Raw genomic sequence first — 18,496 nt, forward strand, 5'->3', positions numbered from 1 at the left:
GCTTTATTGATGATGTATTGACACATTAATCAATAATGATAATTATATTTGCTTTATTGATAATGTATGAAATTGTATATATTAATATATAATTACTTTCTAAAAAAATTTTTCATTAATCAACATTGGTGTTGAACATCATATGATAGTGACAATGTATAAAAAACTCGAAATTGCAATCAGTACAATATATCATTATGGATTAATTATTACTGGTTTTATATTTCTTAACCTATCAATTAAATATGATTAAAAGATCTTTTAAAAATATATAATTATAGGATAAAATTCATTACCCTATAACTAAGAGTTATATAACATGTTAATCAAATGTAAATTTGTGGTTGTTTGAGGGTTCAACATGGGTATAAAACATCATATGATAATCAACATGTAAAAAGGTCATTATCTATTAACTGTAACCGATTTTATATTTCTTAACCTATCAATCAAATATAGTTATAGGATCTTTTTTAAAGAAAACATATATATATATTTGAGTTTCAAAATATTTAAACCAAAGCAAAAATGAAAACTTTGAGTTTCAAAATATTTTTTTAAAAATTATATTTAAAGTAAATTTCATTTTTAAATTAGGTTATCAGTAATAATAAAAAATAATAATAATAATAAAATTTTCAATAATAAACAACTTTAAACAAGTAATTTTCATTTTTAATTTTTAATATCAAGCTTTTATGAAATTATATAATTACTTTATAAATTTAAAAAAATAATAAAATTTTTAAAACGGTATAACATGTATTAAAATAAATTGTTTAATTTTTCAAATTTTACAAAAGTTTCCATAAATGTTTAAAAAATTGGTAAAATATGTTAAAGCACATTAGGAATGGTTAATTAAACATGTATACAAATTAAATATATTTTTATTGTATTTTAATTAAATAAAAAATTATTTAAAACTTCATTTAAATGAAAATTTAAAATTTTATTAGCAATTTGTATTCATTTAAAAGATTTCAAAATTATTAAGCATACTTTAATTTAAAAAGACAACACGACATAAAAAAACTAGTTATTTAATATATATTAGTATACATAATGTAAAATTATGATTAATTTCAATAAATGCATATAATATTAAATAATTTATTATATCAGTTTAAAATGTTATATTCAAGCATAAATTATATGGGGAAAAAAACACGCATTACTGTTGGTATTGGTTTGCTGACATGAATTCTTCCGTCCTACGTATTTACTAATTATGTTTAAAAAAATAGGCGTGAATAACAAGAAGGTTAAATTTATGAGCATAAGTTGGGAGGTATTAATTTGCAATCATCCCGTGCGTGCTCACCTCTCTCATTTAAGAATCCTAATTCATATGCTTTCAATGTGGACGGTACGAACATATTCTGGATGGGTGCCCAATTTTATCTTATTCGGAGATGCAAAATGGACCTGTTGGCGTGTGGATCGATAGGTGACCAACGACCCTTGGTTGAGAATATTAACTATCAACTTTTGTTAACTCTGTCAACATCTTGTCTCTACTAAATATAAAATATGCATAGACCTAGCTCATGTTACTAAAGTTATTATTGAATGATCAAAATATATATTATTTAAATTAATTATGAAATATATAAATGTTAATATGAAATTAATTTTTAAATATTTCATTGGTTTTTTAATCGGATAAATTTTAAAACTATATATGGACTTTGGTTATACATGAATTATGTTTTCAGGCAATTTTGATTTGATTCAATCTTCATAAAATAATATCATTTTACATTTACATATTACACACTCAAATAATTATATTTATCTAATATGAAAAGAAAATAATGTATTTAATTCTTTAAATGCGTATAGTTAAATCATAAAAAAAATTCATGTATATATTTAAACCACAATTAAAGTTTTATAAGTATTATTTCACCTAATCAAAGTTCATGTATAGTTTTGAGATTTATCACTTTTTAAATAGTAAAACTGATATTGCATCTAGTCTAAATCCGACTTGAGTAAAAAACTTCAATAAAATTAAACCACGATACAATTCCTAAATCTTTAGTAGTATTTGTGACTTTGTTTTTGTTGAGTGGAGGTCTAAGTCTCCAACCCTCAACAAAAAGTATCATCCTAATGGTGGGGTTTTGTCTTTCGTACTTTGAGAAGAGCTCAAAGGGGTTTCCATAAGGTTTGAACCTTGATTGGTGGAAATATGGCCTTCAAGTTCACAAGAAAAGTGTTAGTATTGTGCGTAATATTAATTTATGCATATTGTGCTTACTAGGGTTTGAACTATTAACCAATGTATATCTCCACCAATCGAGACATTCCCTAAACTTTGTAAAAAGTGAAAATCCTTTTAAGTTATTCTCGGAATATAAGAAATAAAATCCAATCACAATATAATACTTTCATTGAGTGTCCGAGACTCCAAAGTCCAACCTCACTTCAACAGTTTTATTATTAGTGTTTTATATTAATACTCATAACTTTTTAAATTAAATTAAACTAAAAATTGACTACTAAATAATAACTCACATTATTAAAAATCTTTGTCGAAGATCAGGCCTATAGGAACTAAAAGTAATGAATTAAATATTTAGAGTGGATGCTAAAATAGATGTACTTACAAATGGTTGGAAGTGAGATTATTAATTCACCTACCGATCATTTATTAATTCACCGTATAAGTAATATATTAAATTGTTATTGATGAAAGGAATGGCCATTGGCCACCGCATGCATTCAGAGTGGAAAACAGCAACTGGCCATGAATTCATTCCACTGAACGTCCCAATCCCATTGCCTATATTAGCTTTCCTTAATTGAGCTCAGTTTTACCCGTTTTTAGACATTAAGAAACGTGAAGCCAGCGATCAATGCCCTTTCTCCCAAATTCCAAACAAAGACAGCCAAATTGCCGGCGGACTGTTTGATTTGGGAGTAAGGTGTAACTGTATAATGAATCAATCACCCTCAAAACGGCCAGAGAAGAAAAACCCCTGTTGACGGGAAGAAGACGAACAGTAGATAAGCACAAAACAAATCAAGGGACTAACAAAGACTGTCTTATGGGGCATAGCTACAACCCTTACGAACTACAATTTGAGCTCTCGGATGAAGAAGCAATGATAACAGACTCTGAGGAAGAAGAAACCATAACACCAAGACTAATGAAGCTGCCATCACTTTAACCAGACAGCGGTGGCCAAAAACCCTCATTATAAGGATTTTTGGGAAAAATGTAGGCTACCAGTATCTTTACTAATCACTACAAGCTAAACCAACTACGGAAACCCTGGTGTGAATTTTATTGGTAAAATTCATTTGTTAGGAAGACTATGATACCCCAATCAAGGGGGACCATGGTTCAATAATGGCAAGTTTCTAACATTTTGAAATTGGCAACCCAACTTCAGGGCATCCAAGCTTCACTAAACACGGTAGCAATATGGATTAGGCTCCTAGAACTGCCCATAGAGTACTATGAAGCTCCCATCTTGGCGAGGATAGGGAAGAAAATTGGAAGTTACTGAAAGTGGATAATGCTACTATGCTGGAAAAAAAGGGGCCGATTCGTGCAACTTTGGGTCCTAGTTAAATTTGACGACCTATTATGCACCTTGATCACGATTGAAGGAAAGAGACAAAGCATCGTTTATGAGTAAAACTAAAAACAGCATTCGATAAAACTTTGCCCCACACATACCACGCTTAACCTAACTTAAATTTTGCTATTTCTATGTGTTTATGTGGCCTCTCTAGAGTTACAACTCATTCTTAACATCGAGGGCCGAAAAGGAAATGAAAACGACCGAAATCAGGCCAAAATAGGTCGACACGCCGGCCCAGGGCGCTGCGGTTCCCACATCGTGCTCCAATTTTTTTTATGATAGTAAAAATGTAATTTTACCATTTTAATAGCCTATATCTTTATAATTTTTAAAAGATTAAATCAAATTTTTTATCATTTTGGGAGGCCAAAATGCAATTTTATCATTATTAATTTAAAATTTTATAAATTATAAAAGAGACTAAATGGAAATGTTTCCATTTTAGGGGGGCGAGGCCTCTGCCAGCCCCTTGGCTTTGCCCCTGTTTGCACTTGTCATGCATCTAAAATTTTGAATTGATTCGATATCTTTATCATATCGATTTAAAATGTTTTCTACATTAATATACAAGGACAAAGCAAAAAAAAAAAAAAAAATTGGGATTCGAAATTAACTTGTATAATTTTATAAGAACTAACATGCAATTTCACCATTTTAATAGCTTATATCATTTTTGGGACCAAAGTACAATTTTACCATGTACTCGTTTAAAATTTTATAAATTTTAAAGGATCAAAATTTAAATTTCCAATTTTAAGAGGGTTAGGGACCCTGCTAGCTCCTTGTTGCCGCCTTTGTTAATATATATTTAACGTTCGAAAGTTTTTAACATAAAGCGAATAGTTAAAATTTTTTAATTATATGCTAAACTTGACAAGTATGATATGCATAAATGAAATCTGAAATATGACAGTTAGATTATAAAAATATTAATAAAAAATAATCGAAAAATGTAAAATTACTTAATTTTTATATCGGTATAAAAGAATCTCTTCTGATAATTTAATATAAGTGGTTAAATTGTGAAATGAAATTGAAAAGTGAGAGAATTAAGGAAATAGATGATATGAATGTGTAAGTGATGTGGATTATTTGAATTTATATATTGAATGAATGTATAAATGAAAATTGAGATTGAGATAATGGTGAAAATGTGAGAGTGAAAGATCAAAAATAATATTTTAAAGTTTTGATTAAAGAAATATTGAAGGTAGGGATAAATTTGTAACATTTTATTTATTTCAGTTATTATAATGTAGAAGGAAAGTGATTGATGGTGACATGAACAACTAAAATCGTTCCACCGCCCATAATACTTTTCAACAATTTTTAAATGTGATTACATATTATGCATTGGTGTTGGTCTTTATCTCAGAATTTGCATCCAATTAAATGTGATAGAGATAAGGCTAATGAAAAGGAATAATCAGGTGAATATGTCAATTTGAAAGAAAATTTAGGGGTTTATTTTGGGATTTTATTTCCGTAAATTGAGTCCGTAGTTATTCAAATAAAAATATTTATAAAGTTTTTATATAGGTGAATTGAATTTTGAATAGTTAATTTAGCCGAAATTATAGTTAATTAGGACCTAGGGAATAAATTATAAAATTCAATCGCTATAGATTTTTAATTAGAAAATGAATTGAGGACTTAAATTTTAATTAACCAAAGGTTTAAAATAGCAATTAGACCATATTAATATATATGATAGTCGACGGTTGATTAAGAGCTATTAGCTTAATTAATTTAAAGTTTAAATAATTAAATTATGTTTTATTAACTTAATTAAATATATGTAATATAGAGATAGTGGAAGAATAATAAACATTTCATCATCTTCTTCATATCATCACTACAACAAAACGAAAGAAAAAACTTAGGGGAAGTTTGAAGCTTTCGGTCTTAATTTGATAAGTGCAATTTAGTCTTTTTCTTGTGATTTAGTTAGTCCATGTACCACTTTGTAAAAATATTAAAGTTTATGACGTTTCTATTGTTGAGTTCTTGAAGTTCTAGGTGTTAAATTGATAAATTTTAAGCTTAGATATGCAAAAGGACTAAACTGTAAAAGATAATTAATAATTTCGTGCATTAGGGACCAAACATAATAAATTATAAAATTGACAATAGGAATAGTAAATAGGAGGTCCCTAATGAATAATAGTGAAATTGGGTTTCAATTTGGAGCTTTAAATTGAAAGTTAGGTTAGTCCTAGTTTTAGGGACTCAATTGAATAAACTACAAAACTTGTAAAAATTGATAATTGACTGCTAATTGGTTTATAATTGATAATAATATTTTTTTATGTCAATCTATAGCTAACGTCGACCTAGATTCATCGAAAGGGAAAGGAAAATCCAAAGTCATCAACAAATACCTCAGAATTTCAAGTTTGTATTTCTATGATTCGGGACCAATTTAATTGTTTCATTTTCATGTCACTTTACATCATATATTTTTTAGGTGAGTTATTTAGGATTAGTTGAACTGATCTAATGTGTTTGAAATTGATTTTCAAGATAGGGACTAAATTGAATAAAGTACAAAACTTAGTATTGACTTGATATTTGATAATTGGCATGGACTTGTCTAAAATATGTCATATAATTTATGAAATTGTGACATGTTGATTGATTGGTGATTATTGAATTATAAACTGAATTGTATATAATGAATCGAAAATGGAATATCGTTTAGTTGTTCAAACCAAGTTGGATATAGTTGACATGCCATAGGGTCAGAGTATTATTGATAGCCATCATTTCCCGAAAACCCAGGATGGTAGATTATATATATTGATTCATCGTTACCGAGCAATCTAGGGTGACAAATTGATTAAGTTGAGAAAACTATTGTTTTCGAGCAATTTGAGGTGGTATTATGTAATGGCCTAAATTCAAGGTTATCGGAACAGTGGTTTCGTAACCACAAATTCAATTTAAAGAGAAATTTATTTTAATATTTTTTCATGAATATTGATATGATAGGAAAATCGTATAAAAATATCGATAGAAAAATTTTACCGATTTAAATGTTAGTTAGAAAAAGAAATTATTGAAGAAATTGGGTAAAAACAATGTATCGAGACCTCGATCTCGTAAAACTAAGTCAAAAATATTTTTATAAATATTTATATAATGTTAGTAATATGGTATTAAAATTTTGTTAGAAAATTTTTACGTTTGGGTAGTTAATTAAGTAAAAAGAACTAAATTGAAAAAGATGTAAAAGTTACTCAAAGGATTAAATAGCTCAATTGTTAAATGAGGAGGGATATAAATTACAAATAAGCCCAAATGAAGATATTTTGGGCCGCATAAGCCGTGAAAAATCAGGAGAATTGGTGAAATAAGGGTAAAATGGGAAAATAACAAAATTTACTAAAATAAAAAGGGGACCAAATTGGAATATCCAAAATTCTCTTCATATTTCTTCATTATCATCAGCCAAAAACGTCCCAAGGGTTTATTTAAGCTGGTATTTCATGATTTTTGCACCAAGTGAGTTAATCCTTGCCTTTTTCTTATAATTTTTGTGTTTTTAAGACTTTACAACTAGGTCCTAGTATTAAATTCATTAGTTTTTGATTTCATGGATGAAATTGAAAGTGACCATGGTTGAGTGTTGTAATTTTATGATGAAATAGCATGAAATTGAAGCTTTAATTTGTTTATGAGATGACTTTATTAGATAATTTCAATAGAAATTGATTTTTAGGACCTAATTGTGAAAATGTTTGGAATTAAAGTCTAGTGCTGAAATTATAATTCCCAAAGGTTATAAAGTAATTTAAAGTGATAGAATAAAGTGTTAATTGAGAAAAAAATAAGCTCAATTGAGAGGCTAATTGAGTAGGGACGAAATTATTATTTATTAAAAGCTTAGGGGAAAAATGGTAAAAAACATCTTGCACCAAAACACTTTTGGACAGCAACAGTAGACTAAATTTGAAAAATCACCATAAATTGTGGAAATCGAATTAAAAGATGAACAAAATATAAAATTAAAGCTTATTGAGTCTAATTTCTCATAGAAGAAACGGTGTAAGCAATGGAATTATAAATCATGAGATATAATAAATTTTGTGAGACAATGTCAGAATGAATTTGGGTTCCCCTGTTCTGACTTTGAAAAATCATAAAAAATTAAATAAAAATAATTATGGAGTAAATTTATATGTTTAGAATCCTTAATGAGTCTATTTTCAATAGAAATAAACGAGAACATAATTTGAATCTTGTATGAGGAGATAATTAATTTTTAATGAAGAAGGGCCGGAACTGTCATACAGTAGAATATGGGTGACTTTAAAGAATAAACTGTACTTATTGGTTAAACCAAAATTTTTTAAAATTTTATGGTAACAAGATACGTGAGTTTGGTTTCAAAGAAAATTAGCGGATCTTAATTTGGAGTTCTGTAGCTTAAAATATAAATAATTTAGTGACTACGACTCAAGTAGACAGTTTTGAGTGAACTATAAAGAATAGTGGAATTGTAGAGAATGTTACATATGAAGATGAAATGTATTAAATTGATGATTAAATTTAGTTATATAGATTCAGAAAATTCAAATACGAAGCTAGATCAAGGAAAAGAAAAAGTTTGGGATTAATAGATTTTTTGTATACGAACAAGTATCGAGGTAAGTTCGTGTAACTTGAATTATATTCTTAAATGCTTAAAATGTATGTTATTGATGTGAATATGATTTGAATGTTCATTGTATGAAAATTTATGAAACATTCATATATTGGATGAAAAGGGGAAGAAATCCCAGTTGAATCAAAGGAAAATTCGATGGATCTCTGAAAAGGAATTAACGGTAAAAAGGATCTAGCCCGGATGGGTGATTCTATCTTGATATAGCCCTCCCGAGGAATATGTGTAAAATGGATTTAGCCTAAACAAGTAATCTCAATTAGGGTCTGAATTTAGCTTGGACTGGTTATTCAGATCCAAACTCATTAGAGTAATTGTCGTTGCAGGGGATTTAGCCTGGATTGGTAATCTTGACAATACTCTATGAGTTTATATTACAGGAGATTTAGCCTGGACTGGTAATCCCGCTATAAGGATGAGGTTTGCGGGATTGTGCTCTTTGAAATGGAAATGTGCGCACATGAATATAAATTGACGAACCCGGAAATTGTACACTAAAAGTGTACCTCTGAAAAACCATCGAAATTCCGAAAAATTCAACGGGATAAATATAGAAAAATAATAAGGAAATGGAAATCATGGTATTGATGAGCTCATCAATCATGGTATATATTATTGATACATGGAAATTATTATACTAACTTGAATGTTGAGTTTGTGCATTTTAGGGTAATAATGCATTGAATGAATATTTGAATGTTTATTGTATTGTATTGAAAATATTAGGTAAGTATAATTCTTGTTACATGAGCTTACTAAGCATAAAGTGCTTACCTTGTTTCCTTTTCCCCTGTTTTATAATGTTAAGAGCTCAAAGGTCGGATTCAGTCGGAGACACATCACACTATCAACCTCAAGATTTCGGTATATAAGGAAACTTTATTTTGAAAATCAATGGCATGTATAAGCTAATAAAGTAAATGTTAATGTGAAATGATTGTAAGGTCAGCAATTGATATGGCTAACAAATCTTGGTTTTGGTATGTGATAAGGCTATCTTATAAATATGCATGAATCTATCTTGAAAATATGTTGAATTGGATTGGTTGATGTGGATTAGTCTCGGTTAAAATTGCAGGGAAGGTTAGATATCTATAAAGGGGTTATATTGAGTTAAAAAAAATTAATTCGTAAACTCCGGTAATGCCTCGTACCCTATTCTGGCAACGAATACAGGTAGGGGGTATTACATATTATGAATCATTATAACGTCAGTATTGTTAGGCAACCCGAGGTGACGGATCTGTGTATCCATTATGAGTCTGTGTTTGTTAATAGTGTTCTAAACAAATGAATTGTTTAAATAACATGTAATAAGATATATGATATGGAAATACAAAGTGCGAAATGAATCGAAAACGAGCTCTGGGAGTCGATTGTGTATTAAGGAGCCAATAGGCTCGAAAATGACATAAATTATGGTATGAGAAAACAAGTATGTGCATATATATGTATGCTAAAGATGAAAAATGATTATTATAATTGTAACTATATGTAACAAGTAGAAATGAACTAATTGCCTATAAAATAAATGTTATATGGCAAGATATTATGTATGCATGTAGAATTGGTGTGCCAATATGAATATAAGCATGTTAAATTATGTTGGAAGATGATTAGCATAAAATTTGCATATGAACTTATTTAAGTTGAATTGAATTTGTTGTATGCATTGACTTACATTTGTTTAAATTATTTTTGAATCATAGGTTTACCACTGAGCTATTTGCTTAGTGTACGATTTATTTTTCATGTACAGGATAGATTCAATTTGTGATCTTGAGTGTGGACTTCAACATCTAGTAATAGATCTCAAACTCAACGATGTTTGTGTACCTCTTTCACTTGTTGTTTGGTATGTACCTAAGTTGTGTCTATTCTGTACCAAATTATGTCCAAATTCACTTTTGCTTTAAGAATGTTAATGTAGGTATTGATTAGTTATGTTGTAATGTTAATGCAGGTATTGATTAGTTATGTTGTAATAGCTTATAAATGGTTAATAATTATGGTTGAAATGACATAATGCTGGAAATATTGTGTTGGATTGGATTACATTCGAAGTTAGCTCATTGCACATGAATCATTTGTATATAATTGTATAAGGTAATGAAATGCATCAATTAGTGTCTAGGAATGACATATATTGGCTGAATGTGAAATGCATATGTTTGGTATTTGGGTTGCAAAATTTACAAGTTGATTTCATTTAGAATTTTCCAGAAACAGCCTGTGACGTCGCGACGAGAAATAGCCTATAATATCACGGAAAGACGAGGAACCCTGTTGTCTTGATGAAACCAAACCATTTGTCACGTTACGACGTCAATCTTGTAATTTGAAACTTTTACAATTTAGTCTTGATTCGATCTCAGTTAACATTAAAGCTTTCGTAAGCTTGTATAAGTCTCGAAAATGTTTACTTATCTTGTTGTTTGCTTATAATGTTCATATTTGAATGTTAAAATGGATTGAATTGTGTTTATTTTGATCGTAGTTGCTTTGACAACGAATGTGACACACAGTTTGTCATATTGTTGCGTATTTGACTTGATTTCAATCAACCTTTTTGTTTGTGATGCAATTCAATATTTGGCAGCAATTCAAATTGAGTTCTTGAAACAGACGACCATCTACTTTCATTTAGGATTGGTGGGAATTTAGACTTCCATGCTTTCTAACAAGAAGCATTTTTCTGAAAAGTTTTTCTTTCTTAAGATTCGTATTCTTGTGAAAAAATTCTATCATAGAAAAGACCAGACAAACTGTAAATTTTATTAGGGATTCTCAGGTTTTCAAAAAATTATTAAACTTTTCTCGATTTTTTCAAATTTCAATCCAACAATTAAGTTTTCATTTATTTTTCTTTCAAGTTTTAATCGGACGACTATTTTAGTTTTTGAAGTAGTGTTTTTGCTACTTATACCCAAAATTGACTTATTTCTCTAAATTCGAAAAAAATCGACTTATTTCTCTAATTACTTTTTTTAAACATGACATGTATGCCTAATTCCCCCTAAAGAAAATGTATGTATACATGATGTATCATCATCATCGGGTAAATAAATTTATATATTAACAATGTACTATGTCTTAAAAAAATGTGCATTGTAAAATATCATTTATTAAAAATTTTAATTATTTGTGTTTATTTTTAAGGTAAATTACACTAAAGATCATTTAATTATCAGTAATTTTATACTTAGGCTACTCAATTTTAAAAAGTTACAATTTCATTACTGAACTATTTAAAAATTACAAGTTGGTCACTGGCTTGTTAACTTTGCAACTAACGTTAGATGTGGCTATTAACTCACTATTCATCATAGAGTAAATTACACCCAAGGTCACTCAAATATTAGTAAATTGCGCCCAAGGTCACTCAACTATTAGCAAGTTGATACTTTGACCACTCAATTTTTAAAAACTTACAAGTTGGTTACTAAACTAACCTCCTTCGCAATTCTATTCCAACAATCTTGCCACCGTCTAACCTCCTCTAGCAAAGAAACACACCAAACCAGAGTTTTCTTCTCCTTCTCTTTCAATTTTATTACTTAACTATCTTTGAAATTGCCATGATGGAGAAGCTCTTTAATCTTTGTTTACCACCGCTGCATGGTCCCCCTAACTCTGATATATTCCTATTCTCAAGGAGACTTTCTTGTTGACCTTTTGGATTAAGCCTCTATTGCCTAGAACTCTCTGACTAACTCTTGACTAAATATGGTATATCGAGTCTCCTTTCTTTTCTATTTTTATTCTCTTTTCTTAGATTTTATTGTGTCCACTAGTTTGTAAGTCTTGATTGGGGCTTGTTGAAACATGGGACCTTTTTCCTGTTTTTATTTGCCTTTTCATTTTTGTATCTTTATTTACTTTAGTTGTGGTTGCGGTGATATTTGGTTGTTGATTCAAGGTAAGGATATGTGAATAGCTTAGTTGTGAATTTTCTAGGATTATGGTTTTGGTCAAAGGGGAAACAAATTGGTGAGTGAGTTAAGAATGAAGGATTGCTGAGTTGCTTAGGTTAGAGGTGAAACATAGAGATATGTAACAATTTAATCCCTGCACTATTAAACGAATCAAACAAGGTCAAATTGGATCAATTGAATCATTATACAATTTAATTTCAAACAAATTATTTCATTTGTGGAATCGTAAAAAGTTTTTAAAATATAACTCTACTGAACAATAAAGGACATTTTTAAGCCGTAAATGTTAGCTTTCCTAAAATTTGACATTATCTAATTTTTTATAATGTAGAGACAAATTTGATCCATTTAATAATAGAGGGATTGGATTTTGTACATTGAATCTTTATTTTTTTATTCTCTTTTTTATTTTATCTAGTCATTAACCTTCTTTATTTGGCTTAAAAAAACTATCTGCTTATCATTGCTTTTGACTGCAAAAATTAATTTGATTTGAAAAGTACTTTTTAAACCCAATCGTAAACAAAACCTAAATAAAAACTCGTACTTAATTCATGCATAATAGATTGTTTCTAGTTTTGCACTATGATAGGCCTTAGATAGCTTGGTTATTAAGTGCCCATATATGATTGAAGTGTACCAAATTTATACATTGTTATTCATTGATTTTTCACCTCATGCATATACTGGTAAGCTATTAAGCCATATGAATCGATAAGAGGCACTTACATGGAGGACATGATAATAAAATATTCAACTTTTGAGTAACTAATGAGTAGATGATAAAATGTTTTGAGAAGTTATGCATTATATTCCTAAGCTATGCCATTTGCACATTAAGCCATATGAACTGACAAGAGGCACTTACACATACATGACAACTAAACTTTTGACTAACCAAGGCATAGATTATAAAATGTGACTTTTAAGGTTATTGGTGAAAATGAAACTGTAATTAAGAAAATGTAGTATAAGTGAATTTTACCAGAAAAAGGAGACACTAATAGATTATTGGAGCAACGGTACCAAGATAGATTATTAACTGATTCAAAGCATCAAACACATATATGCATGTGTGATGGTACATAGCAAGAAAACTAGTAATCTACTAAGGCAGCAGTAACCAAAACCATATATTACAAAAAATGAATGAGAATAACCACATGACCTGGCTATTCCACTGGCGATTAAGAGGATTGGAAAGCCCCTTTCTATCGGCTTCATGGCTTTCTCTAAGATGTGAACTGAGCCTCTCCCTGTCTACTTGGGAATTAAATCTAACTAATGCATCAAAAGTTGAAAGTTCTCGTCATCATTTACCAGTACATATTCATATCCGAGGCTATCAGCACGATGGATAAACTCATCCTCCTCACTCTTTGAGACTTGGACTCCAACCAAAACATTTGCTCCTGTTTCGCCCTGTTGGATGGGATATATCAGGATTAACAATTTTTTCAATAAAAAACAACTAGAAATAGAGTCTTTAGATGCTAACCTGACCACGATAATGGAACAAACTAATATTCCAGCGTGGACTAAATGTGTCTAAGAACTTCATCAAAGCACCAGGCCTCTCTGGGAAAATAAACCGGCACAGAACCTCATTTTCAACATCCGATCTGCCTCCCATCTGAAAGAGATATATAAAATGAATTAGCAAAGGCTGCACTTCTGCCACCGCCAAAAATCAAGTAAATGGAAAAAGAAAAATAATGATAATTACCAAATACCGCAGGTGATCTTTAACCAAATCACTTGCTGTAAGATTGTAAGTTCTAAGTTGAGAAGATTCCAGCCTCTGCTTCATTGCTTCAAGTTCAGAAACTGTGTGAACACCAACACTGCAAACAACATTGATGGATGATGGAATGCTCTTAGTTCTTATATTTCTGAATATTGAATCATCCTTTGAATAAACAACACAAAACACAGCCATGGAAAGAACAATCCTAAGTTCAACACACTCGCATAGAGAAATAATACATGTATGAGCTTATTGAATTTCATTAGTCACTAAACACAGACTGAACCAACCTGTACAAAACGACAGCTTTATCAGCAGTACATCTATATTTGAACTCAGTGATATTCATAGGCCCCACCTGTCAAATCCCAATGGTTAATGGTTATTTTTACTTATATTATTTGGCAATACAAATGAAAAAATTGGTAATCTTGTAGAAAAGTTAAAATTCTAAAAATTGCAAAGAAATACCATTTCACAAAATTGCTTGAAACTTCCAGGTTCCTCTGGCAAAACAGTTGCAAGCACTGCCTCCTGTTGTCTACCCACATTAGCCAGTTCAGTAACCACTCTAAGCTTATCAAAATTCATGTTTGCACCACTAGTTATTGCTGCAACATTCTTCTCCTTAATGCCGTAATATTTGCAATATGCTTCAGCTCCTGCAAGGGCTAGGGCACCTGCTGGCTCAAGAATGCTTCTCTTCTCTTCGAACATATCCTGTAATACAAGCAGTACAGTTGTAAATCCCTAAGCATCCAAAGATCCATGGGTTAATTAGATGGCCATCAGGTATCTAACGAAAAAAAAAAAGCACTAGTCATACATAAGAGATAAAATAAGTCCCAGAGTGAAAAAATCGAAAACATAATAAGGGCATCTAACATCTGTAACATTGAGAATAAATAATTAGAGAACGAATTATAACATAGACAGGCCACTCTCTTTTCCGAAAAGGTAAATAGCATACCAGCAAACTGCATCTAAAATTCAAGTCAAACACCCGAAACATGAGAGACAAACCAGAACCTGTTTATTATAAGTGACTGTAATGTCTTCTTAACAATAGAAAGGAGAAAAAAAATCAGGCAAATCGAATAAATAAAATTTTGAAACATCAAAGTCATACCTTTATAGAGGCACAAATAGCATCACGGCTAACAAGAACGACACCATCCACCAGTTCTCTACATATGCTGAAGGTTTCTTCGCCAACCTCCTTAACAGCTACTCCATCAGCAAAACCTCCAACCTTCTCCAACATCACTCTTTCACCATGATGCAGTGACAATGCCATTGCATTTGCATCAAAAGGCTCCACTCCAATAATTTTCACCTGCAAAATAATACAACACTAAGTGCTGTGGATGAAATGATGAATTATGTCATGTAGCAAGGAACAAGCTCACTCAGTGTCATTTCAGACAAACGTAAACAATATAAAATTAATATAAATAAGCTAAAAGCCTAAACTACTCGTCAAAAAAATCAATTTCACAAGGAAAAAAATGAACAGAAAGAAAATATAAAAATGAATTAATATGTAAGTGTTTGCAGCAGTATAACCTAAGGTTTCAGTTATGCACTTAGCAGGTTTGTAGGAGGTCAGGTCTCTAGGTAGCTCAGAACAGTATGATTGATGTTGCTTGCAGAATGAAACTAGAGTTGAATGAAAAAAGATATTTAAAAGCAGAACATAAGAATAAGATAGCCTCAGATTTCGACCAGTTTATTAAGAGGTTCCCTCACATATTATACAATTATGAGAGAACACACATCAAGAATTTAAGTCACCTCTACTATTTTGACATAACTGGCGGTCCTCAAGGGTTACGTTAAATTTGAAACAGACCAAGCTCTAAATAACTAAATTAGTCAATGTTGCCATTTGTCATGCCAGTCAGATGCATGCTTCTACATCTTCAACTTTTCAAGTTCATCTATTTCTGTAAGGCAGAATTGCCATCAATGGATAATATTCAATTGAAAACTATGCTATTGTAGTTTTATGAAGATCCAAAGCATCTGAACAGAGTGCCTATTATGCTATGTCAACAGAAGAGCCCAGAAATGGAATAAGCTGCCACAGAATTGGAAATAAAAAGATTAAAGCAAGTCTCTCTAGCAAGTAGCAACTATCTGAAGGACCAACTTTAACCAAAAACTAATAAAATTTAAAGCATTGGAATTAAAATGATGATCCAAGGCTCAATAGGTATGAAAACGAAAGAAGTTGAGGATCATGATGCGGCATGCACTTGCCATCTACTAGGAAACAATGGCAACCTCCAGCATTATGAAATAGTAGAGGTCTGTAGAAAGAAACGACATACCTCTGGGGAAACCCTCTTTACATATGCAGCAATGCCAGCTATAAGCCCACCACCACCAACAGGTACAAAGATTGCATGCAACGGGCTCTGCATTTGGCGCACAATCTCCATCCCAACAGTGCCTTGCCCGATGATAACGTCTGGGTGATCAAATGGGGGTATAAAGGTGCGACCTTCCTCTTTAGCCCGTTTTTTAGCATATGCTTGTGCCTCATCATAAGAATCTCCAATGAGAACAACAGTTGCACCCAACCTCTCTACAGATTGCCACTGCAAAATATGAAACCACATCTCAAATTTAGAAATCTTATAAGCAATGCAATATTGCAATTGATAAAAGAAGATCACGAAAAAAGTTACCTTAATTTCTGGTGTGGTAACAGGCATAGCAATAACAGCATTGCAACCAAGTCTCTTGGCAGACAATGCAACCCCTTGGGCATGATTTCCTGCTGATGAGCAAATAACCCCTCTTTCTAACTGCTCCTTTGGAAGCTTTGCCATCATATTATAAGCTCCACGAAGCTTAAAAGAGAAAACCTGAAAATTTGAAACATCAAATACGTAAGCAGTTCATCTGAATGAACATGAAAAAGATGTCAAAATTCCTCCTTCAAGTTTATATTGAACTACAAAATAAAGGGTTTCCACTTTGGCAATTCATTAACAGATGCCAACAAATAAAAGGAAAATTCAACTAAAAACCATGTGACAATTACTAGCAACAACAATTCCTCTCAGAGCAAATAAATCAAAAAAAAAGAAAAAAAGAGAGAGCTAAATTCAAGCTGAAAAAATCACTCCGTAGAAGTCAAAATAAGCAAAGCAAAAGCACGATCATGATCATAGAGTATAAACAGCCAAATCTCCCAAAACCCACCAACATAGAAACAAATATCATTAGAAATGAAAACTCAAAAATAATAATTCATCAAAATTCAAGAAATATGAATTAAAAAGCATAAACCACACCCTCAAAACGATTGCAAATTTTAAATGAAAGTCAAACACTTAAAATCACTAAACAATCCCCCCCGGAAATTTAATCTTTTTAAAGAATGAAGTATTTGCTTACAGGCTGTAAATCTTCTCTCTTGAGCCAAATTTGATTGCCCAATCGTTCAGAGAGCTTAGTCGCCAACTGTAATGGTGACTCTATCGCCACATCGTAAACCTTAGACGACAAGATATTGGTTAAATAACCCATCGCATTGATGACGTCGTGGTTTCCTTCATCCACCGAGCGTTCCGGTGACGCACCTAAGTATCCAGACGGATACTGCAGGGAATTAGCAGGCACCTTCTTACGCGGCGCGGAAGGAGCGGCTGCAAAACTTGACGAGACGACATCGGTTTCGCGAGAAGTAACGGTGGGAGAAGAGATCTCAGCTGTCGGTTTAGACACAGCGACTCTGATCAAAGGCAGGTTACATTTCTTCGTAATGTGGGACCCAACAAAGGGTGTCTGAGGTACCCTCTCTTTGTGCCGGAGTAGTAGCGTCTGAGGTGGTGAGAGGCGGAGAGCCTCCATTCTCCTTCAAAATTTTTGAAAAAAAAAAAAGTAAGAAAAATCGTGTCAAAAGGAAAATGTGTTATTCTAAGAAGTCGGGCGGCTTCGGTCGGGACATTACTATGCATATATAAGAGGTTTTTTGGTTTGGCGCAATTTTGGACTGTACAAAGCAACCAATTAATATTTCACACGTCACTTAAGCCTCTTACTGCAGGTAAAAGGACATCAAAATATCATTTCCTTTTTCTTTTTAAAAACACTATATTTACGAGTTAATTAAATTTTAATTAGAAAGATACTAAAAATGTCTTTAAAAGTTACTGAAATAATAATTTTTGTATAAAATAAAAAAAATAATTTTACCTTAAAAATAATTTTTATTTATAAAATAAAAAATTATATTAGTATATTTATATTTTGATAAATTTTTTAAAAAATACATATACATAAATGAAAATCATCAACTAAAACTGTGTCTAAATCATAAATATAGCATAATCTAATTTAAAATCTTGACTCCATATTATAACTTATGTTAGTGTTTTTAAATTATTAGGTGTAACATAATTTAATTATGGGAGTTAGGTAAGGTGACAATATTTTTCTTTATTTATCAGTGGTTGAGGATTCGATCCTCGCCTTAGGTATGTAATATGTTTAAAACTTGTAGTCTTAATTGGTCTATAAAATACGAAGAATTAGT

General features: G+C 30.9%; 1 protein-coding gene across 1 annotated transcript; it reads right to left on the minus strand.

Moving 5' to 3' along the window:
• Nucleotides 1-13,208: 13,208 nt before the first annotated feature.
• LOC107890152 (threonine dehydratase biosynthetic, chloroplastic) lies at nt 13,209-17,897 on the minus strand. Its single transcript, XM_041076701.1, has 9 exons — nt 17,356-17,897; nt 16,641-16,820; nt 16,281-16,550; nt 15,077-15,283; nt 14,419-14,667; nt 14,238-14,305; nt 13,927-14,044; nt 13,699-13,833; nt 13,209-13,622 (listed from the first exon to the last, which is right to left on the minus strand). Exons 1-9 carry the CDS (start codon nt 17,809-17,811, stop codon nt 13,482-13,484), a joined length of 1,824 nt encoding a protein of 607 aa, XP_040932635.1. The 5' UTR covers nt 17,812-17,897; the 3' UTR covers nt 13,209-13,481.
• Between the last annotated feature and the right edge of the window lie 599 nt (nt 17,898-18,496).

This window comes from Gossypium hirsutum, chromosome A09 (assembly GCF_007990345.1).
Source record: "Gossypium hirsutum isolate 1008001.06 chromosome A09, Gossypium_hirsutum_v2.1, whole genome shotgun sequence".
NCBI lineage: Eukaryota > Viridiplantae > Streptophyta > Magnoliopsida > Malvales > Malvaceae > Gossypium > Gossypium hirsutum.

Coding starts and splice junctions, on each gene's coding strand:
- LOC107890152 (XM_041076701.1), bottom strand. CDS start 17,811: ATGGAGGCTCTCCGCCTCTCACCACCTCAGACGCTACTACTCCGGCAC. Junction 14,306..14,418: donor TCAAGCAATTTTGTGAAATG/GTATTTCTTTGC, acceptor GGGATTTGACAG/GTGGGGCCTATGAATATCAC. Junction 13,623..13,698: donor TGTTCCATTATCGTGGTCAG/GTTAGCATCTAA, acceptor CCCATCCAACAG/GGCGAAACAGGAGCAAATGT.